General features: G+C 32.5%; 2 protein-coding genes across 7 annotated transcripts; one reads left to right on the forward strand and one right to left on the reverse strand.

The window, feature by feature from the left end:
* The first annotated feature begins 6,732 nt into the window (after window positions 1-6,732).
* On the forward strand, window positions 6,733-11,900 carry LOC146920624 (26S proteasome non-ATPase regulatory subunit 13 homolog B). 4 transcript variants are annotated; one of them, XM_085714044.1, is made up of 6 exons: window positions 6,733-6,950; window positions 8,448-8,900; window positions 9,836-9,925; window positions 10,018-10,214; window positions 10,315-10,414; window positions 11,352-11,900. In XM_085714044.1, exons 1-6 carry the CDS (start codon window positions 6,801-6,803, stop codon window positions 11,535-11,537), a joined length of 1,176 nt encoding a protein of 391 aa, XP_085570170.1. In that variant the 5' UTR covers window positions 6,733-6,800; the 3' UTR covers window positions 11,538-11,900. The 4 variants fall into 4 exon arrangements, with proteins under 4 accessions (XP_085570170.1, XP_085570172.1, XP_085570171.1 ...); XM_085714046.1 differs by having other exon boundaries at window positions 9,845-9,925; XM_085714045.1 differs by having other exon boundaries at window positions 8,454-8,900.
* A 3,612-nt stretch (window positions 11,901-15,512) lies between these two features.
* Window positions 15,513-20,850, reverse strand: XLG3 (extra-large GTP-binding protein 3). Of its 3 annotated transcripts, none has more exons than XM_085714050.1 (9): window positions 20,533-20,850; window positions 18,827-19,737; window positions 18,328-18,465; window positions 18,081-18,185; window positions 17,822-18,001; window positions 17,443-17,620; window positions 16,999-17,246; window positions 16,315-16,487; window positions 15,513-16,211 (listed from the first exon to the last, which is right to left on the reverse strand). In XM_085714050.1, exons 2-9 carry the CDS (start codon window positions 19,733-19,735, stop codon window positions 15,623-15,625), a joined length of 2,520 nt encoding a protein of 839 aa, XP_085570176.1. In that variant the 5' UTR covers window positions 19,736-19,737; window positions 20,533-20,850; the 3' UTR covers window positions 15,513-15,622. The 3 variants fall into 3 exon arrangements, with proteins under 3 accessions (XP_085570176.1, XP_085570174.1, XP_085570175.1); XM_085714048.1 differs by having other exon boundaries at window positions 18,827-19,831; XM_085714049.1 differs by having other exon boundaries at window positions 18,827-19,831; window positions 20,424-20,535.
* Window positions 20,851-22,550: the final 1,700 nt, after the last annotated feature.

A 22,550-nucleotide genomic window follows, 5' to 3' on the forward strand; every position in this document is an offset into this window, starting at 1 on the left:
TTACTAAATCTTTATAAAATCATGGTAACCATCATCAATTTCGGATCGGACGACCAAAATCAGTAACTGCTACGTCTAATGTAAATCCAAACATGGCTTCATTGGCACTCCACTAATTAGATAAACTTATCCAAATGTACAAATCAACAGCTATAGTTTTTTCTTTTTCCTGTGGGAGTCAACAACTATAGTTGTGGGTTCTAGTGTAATGGTTGCAAGTACTTTTCAACCATATTATTCAATTATTGACCTGAAACTCATCTTTCTACCAACTAGGAAGCATGCAAATGCAGATCATATGGATAATCTGATTGATCCTGTCTGTTTCCACCAAATCAGTGGTTTTTTACTTCTGATTTACAAAATTTAAATCTATAACAGCACTCATGGTTAATATAACAAATTAAAAACCAATTATCAAATACCATACTATACAAGACACTAGCACAAGTAATTAAATTTTTGGAACTATTATAGTAACACTAAAAACATGAACTTCACTAATTCATACAGCACCATGTGAAAACAAAAGTACTACACAGGAAACTCACGAGCCAGCTGAAAAACATCCTCTGTTGTTGGATTCACAAGATGTTTCCTAGGACCACGATGGCTTCCATGATTCATCCATGTCTTCTTTTGCCATCTCTTTCGCGGTTCCCGAGCTTGATCCTCTCCTGTTACTGTGATTTTAGGCACTGTGACTGTGTTTCTTGAGTGAACTATTGATATCATGGAAGTAGCTATGACAAGAAGGAAAAGAACAAAACATGTTAGTGAAGCTCTCACTTGTTTCACCATTTTGCTTTGTTGTTGTTGATGCTTTTTCTTGTTTTGTGGCAATGGGGGGGTTAATATATAAGAGTAAAAGAGAAAGGATAATAAGTTTGCTTTGGAATGAAGTCACAAGGTAAATCATTGTTGTGCTAAAAATGTGTTTGATGGTTTGGTGGGACTGTTTTAGATTGGGTTTTGTTGGTGGGTTTAGTAATTGCCACTTATGATGTCGTCACCTAAAGTCAGAATTCACATGTATAATTAAAGATACACTTTATGTGATTTGAGTTAAAATGTAATCTCAATTATATGAAACATGATTGAAAATGAAAAAAAGCATTCCCTCTCTAGAGTGGTGTGCAAGCAAGGAATCATGGAATCACATGCTGGCATATTAACCATTAACTGTTTTTTAATTGGATCGCATCATTTTGATCAAGAATTATTTGATTTGCAAAAATGTTTGCTTATTTTTACTAACTAGTATTAACAAATATTACAATTGCTCACAATGGTTAAACAAAAAACTGAATTGTTAAGTCTCAAGTAGTACAAAATAGCCGAAGACCACTTTGCTCTATAAATAGTTCCCAAAATATTCAGCCCTCTTTTAAAAAAAGACCCACAAAACAAATTAAGAACTTGCCATTTAGGTTAATACCATTTATTGACCACGTATAAAAAAATAATTATTATAATTGTCGTTAAATTAGTTATAAATATAAAATTATATATATACATAATATTAGGGGTGCGCAAAAAAAAAAAAACTTAACCGAATTACTGAACTGAACCGGACTAAACTAAAAAAAAACCGAACCATTACTAACAATTCTAGAACTGAACTGAAAAAGTTTGGTTCAGTTCAAAACAGTTCGGTTCGATTCGAAACAACTCGGTTCGGTTCGAAACAGTTTGATTTAGTTTTAAAAACTTTTAAAATTCAATTTCGTTTGTTTTTTTATATATATTTTTTCAACAAGACCAATAACAACAGTTTGGTTCGACTCGGTTTGGAACAATTCGGTTCAGTTTGAAATGCAAACAATTCGGTTCGGTTTAATTATTTTAAATTTAACAAACAATTCAGTTTGATTCACTTCACTTTTCATCCCGAACCGAACCATACCCACCCATACATAATATCATACCTATGGTCCACGCATTAAAGGTTGTCAAAAACCTCTGGATACATAACATTGTTTGTAGTAGTACAAACTTGACCATCCTCATCCAAAATCAACAACTTCAATCCATTTTTTGTACAGTTAAAACTCTATAAATTAATAATGTAAGGACCGGAGAAATTTATTAATTTAGAGAGTTATTAATTTATCGATAAATTAATAATTATTAATTTAATGAGTTTTTAAGTAATTATACTGTACATACCAAACAAAAAGGCAAATTAGTCTATGCCTCTTAGAATTACGTTGCAGCGAACCTTGAGACTCAACGTAAATTAGTAACTACTGTGTTCATATGCATTAGAAATCAATAATTACTTTTGAAGTACAGTAAATGTAAATAAGAGGAACAAATGTGTTCAATGTATTCTTAATATATTTTTTCAGTTTCTATGAATTATTAATTTATGATTTTCTTGGGACCGAAAATTATAAAGGGATCTCCCGAAAAATTATTATCTTATTATTTTATCAAGTTTTTCAATTTTTTACATTGGCCCAAGTCGGGACCGGACAAATTTATTATTTTAGAGAGTTTATTAATTTACCGAGTATTAATTTAAAGAGTTTCTACTGTAGTTACTTGGATACAACAACATATAATTGGTCATGTGTAAAAATAGATTTTGGTAAGTACAAACCAACCTTTCAAAGTGATTGACTTTAACTTTTGTTGATAGTCACAACAAAGAGTAGTGATATTTTGACAACCATTTTCGTACAACCTTTGAGACAACTTTGTTGTTCTCTCTTCTCATTGGTCAAAAACAGTAGATAGAGAAAAAGGAAGAGAGAGAATAAAAACATAATGTGAGTATGAGAGATAAAGTTGTACAAAAGTTGTACTAAAATGATTGTACAAATTTCATTTCTCCACAACAAAAGAAAGAGAAATAAGAAACCGCCTTCTTTAAAATTTAAATGTCAATCTTTAGTTAGAAGACACCAAATCCATCATTGGAATAAGAATTGTCACCAATATTTTCACCGGTTGTTACAATTGCTCAACATTTTTGTCGAGTATATTGACTTGCAAAAATGTTCCATTGCACAAATCATTTGCTTGGTTAATATTCCTTAACAACATTATTAAATTGGAAAATTATAAGTACATAGAATTATTATAAAATAATAAATAATAAGAAATAAAGTACAAATCAATTTAATACAACTCTAAACAAATATCAAAGAAAAAATGTTCCATTGCACAAATCATTTGCTTGGTTAATATTCCTTAACAACATTATTAAATTGGAAAATTATAAGTACATAGAATTATTATAAAATAATAAACAATAAGAAATAAAGTACAGATCAATTTAATACAACTTTAAACAAATAACAAAGATTGTAACCAAAAAACAAATAACAAAGATGAAGTAAACTTATCGAATTTGATTGAGACATGTAAATGCATTGAATTTAAGAGTATTTCGCCATTACAACTAAGTTATCTGATACGATTTGTCTCATAGTTAGTTGATACAACAATCACTTTTTACTAACACCGCATGTGAAGAAGAAAAGTCTCATGAACAACTTTATGAATGGTCAAAGAATTTAATACTCTTTATATTTTACACATAAATATTTAGAATTATATTTGTTTTGCAATAGTCTACAACTTAAAACCCTTATGCAACTCTCTCTTCCCTCTTTTAAATCGTTCCCTTTTAAATGCCAAGACTTGGATAATAGGTGTACGGCTATTATAAGCAAAAGCAAAAGTCCTAATTATTAGGATTGATTAACATAAATCCCTTAAAGTAGAAATTACAAAAAGATGTGTAGAATACCAAGTAAATTGCAGCAAGCATGCTTACTTATAATTTAAAATTTAAAACCAACATATTAAATTTAAAGATAAAATATGTTTTTAGTCTCATAGATTATAATTTTTAAGGTTTAATCGTTACAGACATTTTATGCAATTTTTGTCTCGATTTTTTTAAATTTCACAAAAAAAATGTTTTTAGTCTTGTATTTAATTTCTATAACAAAAAATTAAGGACCAAAATTAAACAAAATTTTATGAACTTAACTTAAAAATTGCAAGTATTGTAGAGACCTAAAAGAAAATTAATATGTAAATTAACCAATACAAGACAAAAATCACAATAATTTTTACTTATACGAAATGTAAATTAAACCAACAACAAAGGATAAAAATTGACAATAGCTATTAGAAAATTTGGACAAAATGCATTTCAAGAAACCAATTTTATCCATAATTGAGTGTTTACTAAATAGATTAATAATGTATTTTCCAATGTAAACTAATAGGTTATTTGCAATAAACTTATTGTCCATTTAATTTGTTTACGACTATTGTCTTGATAATTTTTATTGTTGAAAAAGTTTTCTCTATAATTGTTAGAGACTAGAAGTATCAAACCACTATAAATAAATATATCAATCATGTAGTGATATTTTTACTTTCTTAATTATCCTAATTTTCGACAATTGAACTTGTTTGAGATAGCTCAATGTTTATTATTTGGGATAACCGGATAAAATTACATACCGACCGATTGAAGAATATTTTTTCTTTCGGGGTAGCGAAGGCTACCCCTCCTACATGAAAGGAACCGCCCCTGCTTGCAGTATATGCCCAACTTTCCTCATTGAGAATGCACTTGATAGTAGCAAGAAGCAAATAACAAGAGTCCTAGGAAGATTATTAGATAACATAATAATTTCTAACTTAAAATAAACATAAGAGGTGGTATACTTTAGTGAAATCTTTGAACCCTTTTAGTGTATTCCTTTGAGTATTCACCAAAAAGTTATCATCAAGAGTAACCGTGGTTCAAAACACAATTAAGTCAACAAGATGGGGAAAAGACATCAGGATTTGTAGACAAACAACATTTTTTTTAAAGAGCAGACAAACTGTAATTTTAAATATCACAACAATGTTAATGGTGAATAATTCATCTATCATTCTAAGTTGGTGATTTATATATGTGTTATTATTATGAAAATTTAATATTTTGTATTTAGTATTAGCCTGCACCAAACTTTTTGTGAGGTCATCAACAAACTTCTTGCCTTTCTCTCTTAATCTACATGCAAGAAGTGACGTTCTAACTTTGACTCCATCTTATAATCGTGAACTCCATTAAAAGTAGACAACTGCCATTCATTATCTTCATTCTATAAATTAGCACGCAACTTAAACAAACACCCATGTTTCCTTAAACTTGTGCCTTTATGCTTCACTTTCCTCTTGGAAGCTTTGTACTCACCACTCCTTTCACAAGCCAACAATAACATTGGTTTCTTAAAAAATATTAATAATTAATTCAATCATTAAATGCAACAAAATGCAACAAAATGAAAAAAAAATTGCAAAAAACAAATAATGGTCAACAACGACAGTAAGTGCCGTTGGGGACAATGACAGATTAAATGCAACAAAATGAAAAAAAATTGCAAAAAACAAATAATGGTCAACAACGACAGTAAGTGCCGTTGGGGACAATAACAGTTAACAACCATAGGCACCTACAATAGTTAACTGTCGTTACGAGTTTATGTCAAGAGTTGTAAAAATGTGGCAGAAAGTTTGAACAATGTAAACGAGATACAAGATGCATTACTTGTTTCTTGACGTCAAATGATTGTAGAATACTACCAACAATCATTTTTCAATGAGAGAGGGAAAAAAAGTTGGTATAAAAATAATGAGGTGGAAGTAGGTTTCTAGATATGTGAAATTTGTCGAGAAAAATGTTGCAAGACAATAACTAAACGGGCCTAAAGTCTACAAACATACCATTGTACAAGATTGCTCTTTAGCCTTCAAAGATTGATATCACACACCTGGAAATGACCTTTAATACCCCCAACAACAGTTGGGAGTGTTGGGGGTAGGGGTGGGCAAAAAAACAACAACCGACCAAACAACTGGACCAAACAAAACCAAACCAAAAAACCCGAACCATTACTAACAATTATGGAACTGAATTGAAACAATTTGGTTTGGTTCAAACCATTTCAGTTCGATCCAAAACAGTTCAGTTCGGTTCGGAACAATTTGGTTTGGTTTTAAAAAAATTTAAAATTCAATTTCTTTTGGTTTTTTTATATTTTTTTTCAATGGTACCAATAATAACAGTTCAATTTGGAATAGTTTGGTTCGGTTCGAAATGCAAATAGTTCGATTCGGTTCAATTATTTTAAATTTAGAACATAGTTCGGTTCCGTTTTCTTACCAAACCGAACCATGCACACCCTTAATTAAGAGTATTTTGGTCATTTTTAAGTGTGTGATAGGAGGTTTCTTTTTAGCCCCCCTCCCCCAATATCTCTTCAGGCCCCCCAAAATTATAAAATTGTCCTTAATAACATTTCTGGTATATAAATATCGGAGGTTCATTTTTAAAAATTTCGATTTGGTGCTTCCGGTAGATAACTCTCGGAAGTACTTCCGGGAGTTATCTACCGGAAACACGAAATCAAAATTTTTAAAATGAACCTCCGGTATTTATTTATTGGAAGTGTTATTAAGGACAATTTTGTAATTCTGGGGGGTCTGAAGAGATATGGGGGGGCCTAAAAAGAAATCTCCAAACAGCAATCTTCAACATTGTAACCCAATGGGCCTTAAGAAATTTATGCATAAAGCCCAAGATAAGGAAACAAACCAAACTCTAGTACTTACCATTATTATTCTTTTCTTTTTGACGAAGCAAAACAAATAACATTTAAATTATTTTATTTTATAAATTATAAATATAAAAGCAGAAAGACCTTAAAACAGAGAATAGAATTTCGCATTTGTTTCTTTCTTTGTTTTCAGATTTTTCTTCTTCTCTCGTTTGAATCGCTGCCATGGCTGCACTGCAATACCTTGAATCGCTTCGAAGTTCTCACCCTGAACTCGGTGAATGGTACAATTCTCTTGCGGATCTGTACCAGAAGAAGTTATGGCATCAGCTCACTCTCAAGCTGGAACAGTTTCTCGCTCATACCGTCTTCCAGGTCCAACTCTTCGATCTTTTCACTCCAAATACCCTCTCTTTTCACTCGAAATTACTCCAATAGTTTAATTTTTGTTATTTAGTTTTAATTTTGCGGTTTATTAAAATTAGGGTTTCTGTTAATTTGGGAGTTTAGTTGAGACGGTGACGATTTTCATGATGTTAGGGTTTTGTATTTTGTTTTGTTTTTTAGGGTTTGATTGGAATTGTGATAAAGATGGGAACTTTTGAGTGAATGGGTTTAGGGTTATTTCTTTTGGATCCAAGGATGTTAGGTAGGGTTTAGGGTTATCTTGTTGATTTAGTTGTTTATGAAATTGAATTTTGGGTGTTGGGGTATTTAGAATTAGGGTTTTGTTGGAAACTGAAATTTTGGGTTTTTTTGTTTTGTTTTGGATTTGTATTTTTGTTTGGGGAGGGATGTGAATGGTTGGTTAAGATTTTAGCGGTCTTTTTTGTTTTGTATATTTTGCTTTTAACGTCATTCAAGTATTGTAGTGTTTGCTTTGAAGTTCTTAACTTATGCAGAAAGCTTCACTTTTTGTTATATTATTATGGTTTGAGATATGGTTACTAAGCCTTCTTGAAAACTTGATTGATAAGTTAAAACAATAAATGACCAAAGATGTAGATATTTTGGCTTAACAAGATCAAGCTACCCTTGCAATCTTTTTATAAATGGTTCGAGTGATCAAATGTATCATAAATTGGTGTAGTTTTTCCCCCATTTGTCGAATGGCTTAGGTAGTTTGGGCATGCAGAGAGAAGACCTGTAGATTCCGTCGTAAGGAAAGTAGATCAGATGGAGGATGGGAAGACCTTTAGATTCTTTAGTAGATTATGCAGTAAGGAGAGTAGATCAGATGGAGGATAGTCAGATCAAAAAAGGTAGAGGAAGACCTATAAAATGTATAAGAGAAACTATTAGGAAAGATTTAGAGATCAATGAGTTGGATCCAAATATGGTTTATGATAGAACATTCTGGCGTAATTTGATCCATGTAGCCGACCTCGCTTAGTTGGATAAGGCTTGGTTGTTGGAGTTGAGTGTCTTTATTTTCAACGAGGATCTTTGTCACAAACCATTGCATCCTTAGCCTGTCTAATATTTTTATCACATTCTTTGCTTCTGAAGGGATTTAAATTTTTTCAACTAGCAAATCTTCTCCATCATTGGAAACCATTGTTCAATCTATGTTTAGAATACATTTGAATGTTTCATAACAATTGAAAATTTAAAATGAAGAGTCCAGTCCAAATTTTCATTTGATTTTAGTTCGGAGATGCAAAATTTATGTTTAGCTTCATTCTTCAATGGTAGTGATTGTTTAACTAATGCTTCCACTCATCTATTGCCTTCTGTGTTTGCCATTGATATCCCTGTTTCTTATTTCTTCTAATATCATGTTTCCATGACTTTTAGTGTGATAATTTACTCTGCAGTGCAAGTTTTTATTGTTGTTTATAATTATTTGTTTGACGGAGTATTCTTACCTAGGATCAGGCTGGTGATGCTCTGATACAATTATATAACAATTTCATCACCGACTTCGAGACCAAAATCAACCTTCTCAAGTTGGCACATTTTGCTGTGATGGTTTCTCGACGGTATTCTGAGAAAGAAGCTGCCATTGGTTATCTTGAAGGGGTCATTGAGAAACTGCAAGCCACTAGAGAGCAGCGCATAGAAGAGCCTATCCTATACATTAAGATGCAAATTGCCTTATTCAAGCTTGAGCAAGGTGACCAAAAGGAATGCAAGAATCTTCTGGAAAATGGGAAGAGTACACTCGACAGCATGACAGATATTGATCCAACTGTGTATGCGAGCTATTACTGGGTATCATCTCAATATCACAAATCCCGTCAGGAATTTGCTGAGTTTTACAAAAGTGCTCTTCTCTATTTGGCATACACATCAGTGGAGTCTCTCTCTGACTCATTCAAGCTGGTATGTTAGCAGAATTGTCTGCAATGTTTTGTTGATTTATTTATTCCTTTTGTGCTGTCTCAAATTATAGCTATTTTCTTGCACCTTACATTAACATAAGAGCATGTGTTTCACAGTAGCCAAACATCCATTTTCTAGGGAGTTTCTCTCCTTATCAATCTGGATTTTATGATTGGGTTCTTTACATCATAGAAACTTAGGAGACGTAGCTAAATTATAATGAAACATTGTGTTAAAAAGTTGTCTTATTCTATATAGTAGTTATGCAACACAGGACAGAGATATGATATGTGGCAGATGTTAGAATGTGATTTTTTTTGAAATTGTAAGATACGCACAACTGTAATTGATTACCGAAAACTACTTTTGAATTAGTTTAACAGCGACATAAATCTTAATTTAGAAGAAGCAGTATTTTAAAATTAGCTTAAGTTATTGTAATTGTAACAAAATGTTAAAATGTTTCTTAGTATTGTGTTGTGGTATTCCTATCTGTATGCCAATATATAAATTCAAAAAAGGGCAAAAAAATTACCATTAGAAAGTACCTTAAAGTTCAGGAATGCCCAACATTAATCTGTGTCCAACACGAATGCAATGCAACACAACATAGTTTTGAGCTGTTCGTGCGTCCTAGGTCTTAATGGTAGTTAAGATAAGTAAAGCTTCAAACTGCTCTTCTTCAACTATCATCAGAGACAAAGGGTAACCTAATTGGTTTTTCATAATTATTTCGATCATTACATTTACACCACAAAGATTTCTATGCTGTCCTTACTTTTTAAATTAATACACAGGACTTATAATAAGGGTTATGTTTTTATTGAAAATTGGTATTTTGATGTTTCTGCTTTAAGTAGTGGTCAGAGGAGAGTTCATAGTAGTCCAACTTGTCTATGATTTTTTTTTCTATTTACCAGCAGATATGATATTAGTTAATGCAGGATTTGGCATTTGACTTGTCCCTTTCTGCTCTGCTGGGGGATAACATCTACAACTTTGGAGAGCTACTTGCCCATCCTATTGTGAGTATTTACATCATAATTTTTTAAATGCTTCTTATCTGGAATTTCTTCACTCTGCTTGTTGGATAACGCAATATATTATACTTCGACAGATTAAGAGCCTTCTAGGGTCAAAGGTGGAATGGCTCTACTATATTCTGCAGGCATTTAATTCTGGTGATTTGGTTCGATATCAAGAATTATGTCAGGTGCATAATGATGCTTTGAGTGCTCAACCAGCACTAGTTCAAAATGAACAGAAGCTGTTGGAAAAGATCAACATTCTGTGTCTGATGGAAATTATATTCAGGTATATATTCATTGAACATATTGTCGAAATCATCACATTCGGAAATGATGTTGAAACTGTTTGTTTTATTTCCAACTCAATTGATGGTGGCTATTTGCAGCCGGCCTTCGGAAGATCGAACTATTCCCTTGAGTGTTATTGCAGAGCGAACAAAACTTTCTATAGAGAATGTGGAGCATCTCCTTATGAAGAGCCTATCTGTAAGTTCGACTTGAAGTTCTCTAATATATTTTTTCTTTATAACCATACAAAGTAGTAAGCTTTCAACTCGTGGGTTGGGCAATAAATGTGAAGTTTTTGCATTACATTGTGTTACTCTTGTTTACCCTGCTTCATTTGTCAATCGGCTTATGTAATTTTTTAAGGTGTTAATCTTTAATAATAATGACATTCAGTAGCGTTGATCTTTAGGATGTGAATGTCATGTTATCACCAGAAGAATTAGGCTGTTTTCTGGTTTTACCTAAATTAAGTTGATTCTTCTGTTTTTCTTACCATGCTAATGCTTGCTAGTTGCTTCCATCTAATGACAAATTTTGCTATTCAAATTTGGAAAAATGCTTTTATTTTTTGTATTTTGGAAATGTTACAACCTGTTTGAAATAGTTTTTGTTTTCAGTTTTTGAAATATACAAGTCTTCTTCTCACAATAGTTATCCTTTTACATGTTTTAGGTTTTTAGTCCCAAAATTAAAAAATTCAAAATAGTTTCCAAAACTGTAATTTTAAAAATAGTTTAGCAAACAAGTTTTTAATTTTCAAGTTTTTAAAAACTAAAAAAGAGTTTTTGGGAAGTGTTTCAAACAGGCTCTTAGTTTTCACTTTTTTGTTCTTTTTCTTGTCCTTTTTTAACCTTCCATTGTTAATGTTGAAATTTTGGTGTTCCAACATACTGTTTCGCTTGTCTTTCGATTCCTATTTCAGGGTTTCCGTTAGAAATTGCTCTGGTTTGGAAAAATGCAGTGTTCTATTTACCTAGATGTTCATAATTAAGGATGTATAAGCAAATTTCATTCTCTTTTTTATGCAAAGCATTGCATACTCCATTTTAAAAAAAGAAGTTTGCCTTTTTGTTTTGTTTGTGAAGTTGGCAAATGTGTTAAATTTTTAAGCCTTATATGAACAAATTTATTCCAGGTTCATCTGATTGAGGGTATAATTGATCAAGTGGAGGGCACAGTACATGTTTCCTGGGTGCAACCAAGAGTTCTGGGTATTGAACAGATAAAATCCTTACGGGATCGATTGGACGGTTGGACCGGAAAAGTACACACGGCGTTGTTGTCCATCGAGGCAGAAACACCTGATTTAATTGGATCGTGAATTTTCTGTTCTTGTTTCTTGTCAATTGTAACAATTTCTTATGTTAAAGCGAACATCCTGAGGCAACAAAAGACGAAGATACTTCCGAGTTACATGGGCATATATAGCCAACTTATGCGCTTCATTTTGTTTTGTCTGCTGCTTTTGAATGATTGCTGGAAATAGCAACCTCTTGTACTTCGCTTAGAAATTATTGGTTCTATATGGTTGCATGCCTAGAGACATGTTGCATCAGTTTGAAACAGGCTGTTTTCATGACAAAACTATGTACCTGGAATTTTTCTTAGATACGGCCATTTTTAATCACTTTAGGAGTTCTTTTAATTCTATTATTAAGCTGAGAGACTATTTTCTTTTGCCAAATCTTTTGCGTATGTCTTTTGTTGCTGCTATTAATATTATTGTGTTATAAATGTTCTGCTGTCTCAACTGATAAAATTACTTAGCAGTTACCACCGGAGTCAACAAATAGTACTGCATCATGTTCAGATTATTTTTGGTTAAGTCGTTCTTCCCAAATTGGCTTTTTTCTGGGCAAGAGTTCTGATAGTAAATTTTCATCTAGGTTTGTTGCACTAGCTCGATAGATAATTTGAACTCAGCTTGCAGCACTGTCTGCTTTGATTTTTCATTTTGTTTTGATGAAGATTCAATTTTATCTTCAATCTATAAGCAATTATTTTATTCTCTAAATTATTATGTTTGGAATTTCTCCTATTATAATTTAGCTCTTGCAAATAATAATAAAAGTCAACGGGTTTTCTAATACAAAGTTAACGGGTTTTCTAATACAAAAAGAAAAGACAATTATCTACATCTAGTTAACGAAATTTCAACATAGGATGCCCTCAAATGTAAAAAAGAAAACATAGGATGCTTTCTAATACAATGTTTATGGTTTTTATCATTTACAAAAAAAAAAAAAAAAAAAAAAATCACGAAAAGGATATAGTTCTACTTTGCAAACATATACAAAATGGTTGAATATAATTCTCTTTTTGAGAATGGATGAATGTATTATTTGTTAAGAACATGCATGCTTGATGTGGAAATGTATTAGTATAATCACTTAATTAATTTTTTACTAACATACATGCTTGATGTCGACATGCATTAGTTAAATGTGGATAATTTTGTCTTTAACTTTATATTAGATTCTATAATTAGTTAAATTTTTACTAGTATTTTTAAAATTTATTCTATAATAAAAGGGAAATTGCTAAAAATCAAATCAAATTAGGGCTCAAGGGCTTAATTTAATAAATTGTAGGCGGAAAGTGCAATTAAACCTGCACATTAGGAGGATGAAATGCATTTTACCCTATTTTAATTTTGGTAGATTGTTTGCTATTGAAGGCTACTTAGTATCCAGTAATATTATATTAGTTTTAAAATATAAGTGGAATATAACTAGGTGTCATATAACTAATATAAAGTGAAAAATATAATTAAAACTAAAATATTATATGTACTACTCTATTTCTTTTCTTTTTTGTAGATAAGGTGTAGAAATTAAAAAACCTAACACTGCATATATGATTTATGTATACATGTTTTAATGCTTTGGTGTCTTTAATGTATCACATGGAACTTCAGCATTTAGCAAAGGCCAGTCTATAATGTTACAGAGAGTACAGAAGTGCATTAACGACAAATACACTGGGGAAAGGCACGTGATACACACATGGCAACTACTAAGTCATAAAATTTGATTTGATTGGATCCTTCAAATGTACTCACTAGAAGTTTGTCCTTATTTACTTATTTATATTTGACGAATTTAATTTTGAGTGAATTGATTTTGTAAAATTAATTTTTGGATAAAAATGAGTTGACTATAAAGTGATTTATGTTGAGAAATATTTATGTAAAAGTGAATTTAACAATAAATTTAAGGCTAAAATCAATTTTAGAAGTTACAAGTTATAAATTCCAGGTTCAAGTTGAAATGATTCTACAAGCAAAATCAAATTTTCTTTTAAATCATCCAAACATGAGATTGTGTATGGTTCTACATTGGACATAATTGATTTGGTTAAAATTGAGTTAAACATAATTGATTTATGTTTGGATGCTATAACACATAATTGATTAAATAAAATGAATGTTGTTTGGATAGTTTTGACTCGGCTCATCTCGTCTCGTTTTTAGCGGGCTTAGACGGGGCGGGCCTAAACGGGGCGGGCCGACCCGCTTTGCCATCCCTACATATTAATAGGGAGATTAGTCACTTTAATCCCTGGATAGAAAAGGAGTCGTCACTTTAGTCTCTGAATGCAGATAAATTGCAAAATAGTCCCTGAATATAGACTCTGTTAGTCAATTTAGTCCCTGAATGCAGACTCCGTTAGTCAATTTAGTCCCTGAATGTAGACTCCGTTAGTCACTTTAGTCCCTAAAATTGACCAACAGAGTCTACATTCAGGGACTGTTTTGCAATTTCTCTGCATTCAGGGACTAAAGTGACTAATTCTCCATATTAATAAGAAAACCATTTTGTACTTTTTTTGAAAAGTCTTTAAAGAATAATATTCATATGAAACCCAGATTTACCAAAATTGTACTATCCACCGACAAAAGACACAGAACCATATTATTCAAATAATTAATAATAACCTTGATGATGTGACGTTTGTATTTATTCAAAATATTTAGAAATTTTACTGTGTTTAAAAAAACGAAAACTACAATGTTTAGTAAATTTGTCCATTTATAGTTGCTTTCAAAAGAATTTAATTCATATATATCTCAATGTACAAGTTTTTTTTACACGAACATCAATTATATATATAATCATCAAAATCATTGAAAATGTCCGGTTTTAATTATAACTATGTTAATAATAGAATTATCTCAAGTAAACAAAACTTATGAAACTAAATAAATAAATAAAAATTATCAGTTTGGTTTTTGTAAAAAAAGAAAAACAAAGTTGATTTTGATGGTAAGAAATTGCCTCGTATGAGTGTGAAATCAATTTTCATTGTCGATAGTGACGCAAGGATCGAACTCCGAATCCTTAACTCAAAGACGCACTCATTTACTGCTAGGCAGCATAGATATCTGACAATATGTACAAAATATATACACCTATTAAAATGATTTTTTTTATCCACATTGTTGAAATTTGAGGCTTAACTCATTATTACCAAATTGGATTGTGAGGTGTTGATTGTCCCCACTTATAAACACATTTACAGACCATATTTTGTCTGATGGAAGATTCTTTAACGCACGGCCTCAAGACCAACACTTTTGGCTTGATTCGTAGACACAAATGGAGGGTGACTCAACAGATCTTTGAGAGACGCTAATACCATGTTAAAAGTTGGAGTCTAACTCATTTTTATAAAACCGACTTGTACGATGAGATTTTCTAACACATATGATTGAAAAAGTAATATAATGTCTAAATGACTTCAAAGGGACTATTAGCTTGTGTATTGTGTACTACTTGTGTGAGTGAGTGTGACCACCATGTCGTATGTTGTGATTTTCATGGCAAAGAATCTTAGCGAAACAAAATATCTCCTTTACTCATTATTCAGCACCAAAAGCAAAATGAAATATCTCTTTCAGTCAAACAATAATAATTGCTCACTTTTTTCATAAACTTCTCATACTTTTGTGGAATTGCTTCTTCAAAAAATAAAAAATTTATGTGATTATTATCGAGAAATAAAAATGAATTTCCTTATTATGGTTTATAAAAAATATAAAAAAATTTCCTAAAAAAATCTTGCAGGAGGAAAAACTTTATAGTACATCTTATGTTTTTAACTGTGGTTTTACTGTCCTCCTTTCCAAATTATTACCATAGTAAAAGTAAATTTTTCCAACAAGTCTTGAAAAAACGTCAGAACCAATGAATAGTGCTTCCACATGCAAAGAGAATGCAAACATGCAGATACACGACAAAGGTTTCATCCTAAAAAGAACTCTACCAAAACAAAACCATCACCAACAACTTTTCACTTTTTAGTACATAAAAACATCATAGAAAATAGCACCTAGCCAGCATGTTACATTTTTTCCAACAACCAATAGCAAAACAGGTGAAAAAAAATTCTTAAAAGACAATATATTTACTCTTGTCTAACATAAAAAGATGAACTCATATCTGTAATTGAATCCTCAGGTGGACCATAGTAATTTTCATCTTTCTCTTCATCCCATTTAAGAACCTCTTTTATGTACTTGAATGCTTCATCAACAGTTATTCTTTCCCTTGCCCTAACTTGTGCAACAAAAAGTTTCTTTCCCGTGATGGATGCATAAAGGTCTTTGAATTTCATCGCGACGTAGAAGTAAGCTTGATGTGCTAGTGATTGGTTGTTATCGTGTGCGCGAACGGGAGAAAAATCGTTGAACCATTCACAAGTGTTGAGGGATACCCTTCTCATTTTTTCCTCGAAGACGTCGTATTTGTTAAGAACTAGTATTAAAGGAGTGTCTTTGAAACAAGGGTGTCTCACCATTGTTTCGAAAAGCTCCTTGCTTTGAATCATCTTGTTTTGGAGAAGTGTTCCGCTGCCATTGCTGTCTGGTGCAAGAGATAACTGATCGTAGTCGCTTAGAGAAACGCAAAAGACCACTGCTCTAACATCTTCAAACATTTCAACCCACTTGCAACCTTCGCTCATGCCCTTGGCATTCACCCTTATGAGTTGGTACCTGAGATATCAAAGAAATGTTGTTAATATGTACTTAATGGGAAAAAATGGTGCGGTTCTGAATATGAACTACTTTTTTCGTCCTAGATATTCAATATGCTTACTTTGTCATTGGTTGCAACTGAGCATCAAGGTTATCTGTATAAGCTTCGAACTTTGGGCTACGTTCATCGAGCGAGAATTCCATGAAAGCCAAACCATTTCCCTGAGTAACCCCTTCTGCATATAGTATGTCCCTTTCAGAAGGTTCATAGTCGTTGCTAGATATCTCAACAGCCTGAAAAAAAGCAAGCACATTATCTAGCTATACAAGTCAATACCTTAATCTCCCCAAGGCTGAAAATGAAAACATTGCTACTATAATAATAACCGTTTCTATTATGATGCATAGCCAATAAACTTAGGTCATGTTTGGATAAACAACTTAATTAAGCGCTTACAATAGAAGTGCTTATCATATAAGAGCTAATGTGTAAGTTATTTTTATAACAAAAGATAAAATAGTGAACTGTTTTCATATAAGCTATAAGCTATACTGGAGCTGGCGAGCTTAGGAAATAAGTTGAAAACAGCATGTCATAAGCTGTTTTCATAAGCTTCATTAAATAGTCCACAATTGATTATGACTGTAGATAAGCTCAAATAAACCAATCTAAACCATCCCTAATTATAGCATCTGTAAATTTTATGTTCAGAATGAATAATGGCTAAAGAATAAGATTTAAAAACACTGTAGTCTGTAATTTTAAGAAGACTCCGGTTTCGAGGATGATTAGATAAGCAATTACCCGGCTTAAGAAGTACTCCGCAACATCTGGAAGGAAGTGAAGCTCATCTTTTCTTTTGAAGGTCTCTTGTATCGCTGGATCTTTCCACACTTCTTCGACTAGTGGTGCATATTCACGTGTCGCTGCAGGGAAGAATGCATCTAAATCCCCAGTGGCTATAATGTCCAGGAGCCAATCGGAAAAATGCTTCAGCCTTGGGTTGAGAGAATAGATGCATTCGCTAGTATTACTAGCTTCACCATTGCTACCTGAATAAAGATTGAAATGAGGTAAAACACCAAAAGGTTTCTGATATCATTACAGGATGATGACTATAAACGTTAGCCGCAGAATTAACATTAACACCGACCGAATCTATATTCATAAACGGAATAATTTGCAGCAGATCAGTCATTTCTTAAATAAAATAGAAACCATGCAAGCATGTATGTACGCATATATTACCAGCTTCCATAATATGAGCAGGAGAACCTTGTCCATTCATTCTAGAAACTGCCTCCTCTTCAAAACGCTCTCTTCCATCAAGTAAAATGCTAAGATATTTGTACATGTTACTCTGTATCATCAGTTTAACGTCCTCCAGCTCTTGATCAGTAAATTTGTTCCCATACAAAAATTTGGCCTGCTCAGCAATTATAAGATCACCACAGAAGAGAATCATGTTATAAGAAAATCAATATTAAACACCAGTCATGTTTATACAAAAATTGTTTAGTTATATATGTGTATGTGTGTTTTAATATTTATATTGAAGTACTTGTACACTCGTATAGTATTCATATTCATGCAACATAGTTCTACACATTTGAAATAAAAGTCATACCTGCTTAAACATAGTGCTAGTTCCAGACCCTTGAATTCCAAGAAGAAGAAGCTTCTGAGTTTTTTTCTGTTCAAGATATTTAGGAACTGTGGTATAATTACTAGCCTCGTCTCGTGATCCATGAGGCTGTCCATGAGGATAGGGTAGAGAGAAGAGGGCAGAAACGAATCTTGTGGATGCCTGTCAAGAAAAAAATAAGTAAACATCTCCTTCATTATTATTCTATACTCTCTAATCCTACAAGTATTTAAGTGAATACCTTCTCCCAAATGTTTCCTCTTATATTCTTTTGACCTTCCTCCTCGTAACGACCATCATCATAAACCCAAAAGTGAGTATCACGTGGACACTGCACATTTGCCAACTGAAAATTCAAAGAAAAAGGTTATTCCATTGAATTCATTGATGCCAAAATGCTATGATAATGATAAGGATCATCCGAATATTAAAATAATGGCAAAAACACTCTATTGGTAAATATAAATTTTGTTCAAATTTAAGCTTACCCTGAGTACCCTCAGTTCGAGTTTTGTAATCTCTCTACCATTGATGTAAACCTCAGTGTTCCCGTTACTAGCATCAGTGCTAAGTTTGCCAGAGAAATTCAAGTTTGAACTAATGATTCTGTCAGGTTTTTCCCCTTCCTATCAAATGAATAACGACAGAAATTAAAGCCTGCTCTCTGATTACAAATAAAAATATAGCAATTTTATCAATGTTGTCTATTGCAGATTGCAGAAAATAGCAGTTTGTTTAAATTTGCTACGCTACAGTTCTGCCAGTCTCTATTTGACAACACTTTGTACTAAATAGCGTGACGCAAAGTTTCTTCAAATTCTGTTACGTTATAGGACTTATTTGACAACACTGAATTTGATAAGTCAAACTTATGATTTTGGAGATAAAATTGAAATAGTCAATTCTATCCCAACTGAAAACATAATATTCCATACATGGGAAAATGAAAGCAGAAATATTCTCGGTAAATAAAGCATAAATCATCACCTTTCCCCATAGACCAGATTCTTTGTCGTACCAATATCTACCAGGCTTCAGTTTGCGTGGAGGTAAGGGACATCCAAGTAAGTCTTCCATCTCATCAGGCTTGAGGAGAAATCCGTTGACACTCAACTGCTCTGGCTGTAGCTGATTAGCCGAACATTCTTTCTCCGCTTTCATAATTTGCTTAACTTCTAGAGGACTCAACAGTCGGGATAACACCCTCGAATATTTCCCCAATTTCAGACGCTTCGATTCGTCAATAGGCTGGCCAATGCATGTTACACATTTGCGCCCTTCAGGCATTGATCCCATTGCCCTGAGCACACAGCTGCTGCAATACTTTGCATTACAAACTATGCAAGACTCTTTAGTTTCCCACTTCCCTTTACCACACCTATAACAAACTCTTATTTTCTTTTTCTTCTTTTCTTTCACAACTCCAACATACTCCGGATACGCCGGCTTCACAACCTCTACCACCTCTTTCCTCTGAGTCCTTTCAACGGTATTAAAAGTTACAACAGGCATCCTCTTCGCCTCATTAATCACCGGCTTAGAAGCAGCAATTGAAGGATTATGAACCGAAGCCGGTGAAGCTGAAGGGGAACCGGAAGAAAGATCCGGGTTTAGTAACACAGAAACCACAGATTCTGAACTTCCAGACACCCTTGGACTATGATTAGGAGACCCCGTCACACCGGAAATACGAGACATCGGCAAAGGGATTCGTTGAATTGCTCTGAACTTCACATCTAGCGGCTCAACTTTCGGTACTTCATAAGAAACCGGTGGACCTAAATATTCCGAAGCTGTTGAATAATCAAGATTAGAAGCGTCGTCAGGAACAGAAGCGCCCGGCGGAAGCATCTTCTTCACCACTTCCCTCCAATTATCTCCCCTATTATGATCCATATCTATGTAATCACCAACACCACTTAAAAACCTCAATGTTTCAAATTGTTAAAAAATTTCAGCATCATCAATAGCTACTACTACACCTTGTTCCCTCTAAAATATCCAAAAAAATTGTAACTAAATAAGATTTCAACACATGAAAGAATAGAGATATACACTAAAAAAAACAATTCGATGTTAAAAATATTCAAGGAAAAAGAGGTGAATTGTGTTACTATATAAAGTGGTTTTAGGTTTTGGCTATTACACCTATGAAGAACATGTCACAGTCATGATTCATGAAGCAGCCGCAATCAAACATTGAAATTTGAAAGCCTTCATAATTGAATAGCATTATATATATTGAAAAATTAAATTAAAAAAAATGAAAAATAAGCAAGACCAAAATCATATAAAAATTGACTAAATAAACAAAATTCAAATCAAGGTATCTAATCTAAACATGAGTTGAGACAAAAAAAACAACATAAGACTGATAAAGATGTGAAGTAGCTACAGTCAAAAACAGACAAAAACAAAGGAAAACAAACAATCTAATCAATGTTTTCAACCCTTTGAATTAGTAGTATTAACAAAACAAGAATAGTCATTATAAGTAATAGTTCTTTTAATTGTTGAAAAACTCAAGAGTCCAACGACTTTGTTTAATTAATACCATCTTAAGAAAATTAATTAAGAAACATACCATAATGTTGGAATTTTCAGCTAAGAATAAGAGACCAAAGAAAAAGATAATATTTTTGAAGAAAAAAGAGTTTCAACTTTGTAGTGAGAGAAAGCGTTTGAGAGTGTACCTTACATAAAAGGATGAATCTGATCTTTAAATCTAAGGTGGTATTGCTTTTGAAGTTGAATAGGTGAAAAAGAAAGCTTTTTCAAAACCCACTACACATTTGATAAAGGAAATGAGAAAGAGAAAAATGGTGGCTAGTAGCTCAGAAAGAAGTTAGTAGCAGAAGTTGAAGAAGAAGTGAAGATGAAGTAGAAGTAGTGTAGTAGTAGTAGTGACATGGGTCCCACTTAGGCCCCCATTGTTAAGATGTTAATAATCTTAATGTTTGAGTTGTTGCCTATGTTGTGCTTCTTCTCTAATATGTTAATAATCTTGTGCTGCTTCTCTGCTGCTCCATCCGGTTCTATATATAAGAAAAAACTTGTTCAACAAAAATTGATGTATTTGATTGAAAATTTAGATCAAATATACATAAATTTTTATCGATTCAACTTTCTTTATGTATAGAATTGGAGAGTATGTGATATTGTTAAGTAAATACAACTCCAAACTATAAAGACATTTGATATGTTGAAGTGAATCGTAATTTTTCACTTCTATGTACTTAATGTGTTAGTGGATTTTTCTGATATGTTATTTTAAGAAAATATATGATATGATATCTATGTTGCTATGATCTATGTGTACTGTTTTTTTCTATGTGTGTATGTATGATGTGATTCCTTGTTAATGTTAGTTATTGTTACTCCAAATAGTTAATTATGTTAAAGCAAAAATTGGTCGTGAAGAGGAAGACAACGGAACTCGTGGGGCTACTGTCACAATCACACTTACAAAGTTACACACCTACACATTACCCCCACGCGCCATTTTCTTCACCCTACACATGAACAGTATCACTTGTATATTTATTGATAAAATAAAGAGAAATAAATATTTGTTTCTTTTTGTTCTCTCTCTAAATCGGAATTGGATTATGTATCGTATGTCATGTTGTTACAGTTTTCAGTTGTTCGAGCTAGATCGATGATTGAGATCGTTCATTGTAAGAAGATAGTTGTGTGATTTGAACTGAACTCTAATCGATTACTAACATTAATTAGTGTGTGAACTTGGACTATAGACGATTGCGATATGATTAAATTATGTAAATGTTGTTCAGAACTAATTTTTTTTTAAATAATCATAAGTATGAAGTAGATGCATTGTACTACCTCATAAACAAATGTATTGATGAGAACAAAATTTAAATGATGCCCTGAAAATAGAGGGGAAGAGAGTAAAAGGAAAAAAAATGGAAGACAAAACAGAGAGGTAGAAGACGAGTAGAAGATCGTATCAAACCTGCTTGTGAAAGTCGAGAATCATGAGACCCAAGGTGTGGATGGATGGCGGTTTTCGAGCTATGTTGACTAAAGTTCCGGAGAGAATGGAAACCGAAGATACTTGGTAATTGGGAAAGTTTTTTTTGTTTCTTTAGAAGAGTAATTAGGAAAGGTTTTAGTGAGAGATAAAATGAAGGCTACATTTTTATATATGTAATAACCATCTCACATTAACACAAGCCAATTTAATTTATTACTATGTGGCGGTGGGTTGCCGTCTATGTGGGATGCCCCGTATGCATTTAACGTCCACCTCATACTATCTAACAATTTTTTTTTTAAACAAGCAAAATATATTAAAGGATCTTGACTAAAATCGAAAATCTGCCTAGACTAGAATGTTTGACGTTTTCTAGTTGACGGATATTTTTGTCTATTCGTAAATTATACTCAACAAAATAATATGATGTAAGAACTAAAATGTTTGTCCTCTTCGAATTGGATGATGATTTTTTCTTATTCAAAAATTTCATGATTAAAATCATTTTGTCAATTACCAATTTAGTAGTTAAATCATTTTCACTAAGGGACAATGACGTTGTGTAATGTGATTTTTCTCAGTCACATCAATTCGTCGAGTAACTTGGAACTCAAATTCATCCTCATACAAATACTAAACACAAGAAAGACAAAAATTAGCAAACAAGGGAAATCAATTAAGATTTATTTCAGCTTGATGCTTCACTAAATGTCT

Source organism: Medicago sativa, chromosome 5 (genome assembly GCF_051527215.1).
Source record: "Medicago sativa cultivar Bolivia chromosome 5, Bolivia_mono, whole genome shotgun sequence".
NCBI classification, from domain to species: domain Eukaryota; kingdom Viridiplantae; phylum Streptophyta; class Magnoliopsida; order Fabales; family Fabaceae; genus Medicago; species Medicago sativa.

Bases quoted from the DNA above. Each gene is read 5' to 3' on its own strand.
- LOC146920624 (XM_085714044.1), top strand. From the start codon at position 6,801: ATGGCTGCACTGCAATACCTTGAATCGCTTCGAAGTTCTCACCCTGAA. The intron at 9,926-10,017 runs GTGAGTATTTAC...ATACTTCGACAG, and splicing joins AGCTACTTGCCCATCCTATT to ATTAAGAGCCTTCTAGGGTC. The intron at 10,215-10,314 runs GTATATATTCAT...GGCTATTTGCAG, and splicing joins CTGATGGAAATTATATTCAG to CCGGCCTTCGGAAGATCGAA.
- XLG3 (XM_085714050.1), bottom strand. From the start codon at position 19,735: ATGGATCATAATAGGGGAGATAATTGGAGGGAAGTGGTGAAGAAGATG. The intron at 17,621-17,821 runs GTATGACTTTTA...ATTGCTGAGCAG, and splicing joins CTAGCACTATGTTTAAGCAG to GCCAAATTTTTGTATGGGAA. The intron at 16,488-16,998 runs GTAATTGCTTAT...GCTTTTTTTCAG, and splicing joins CGGAGTACTTCTTAAGCCGG to GCTGTTGAGATATCTAGCAA.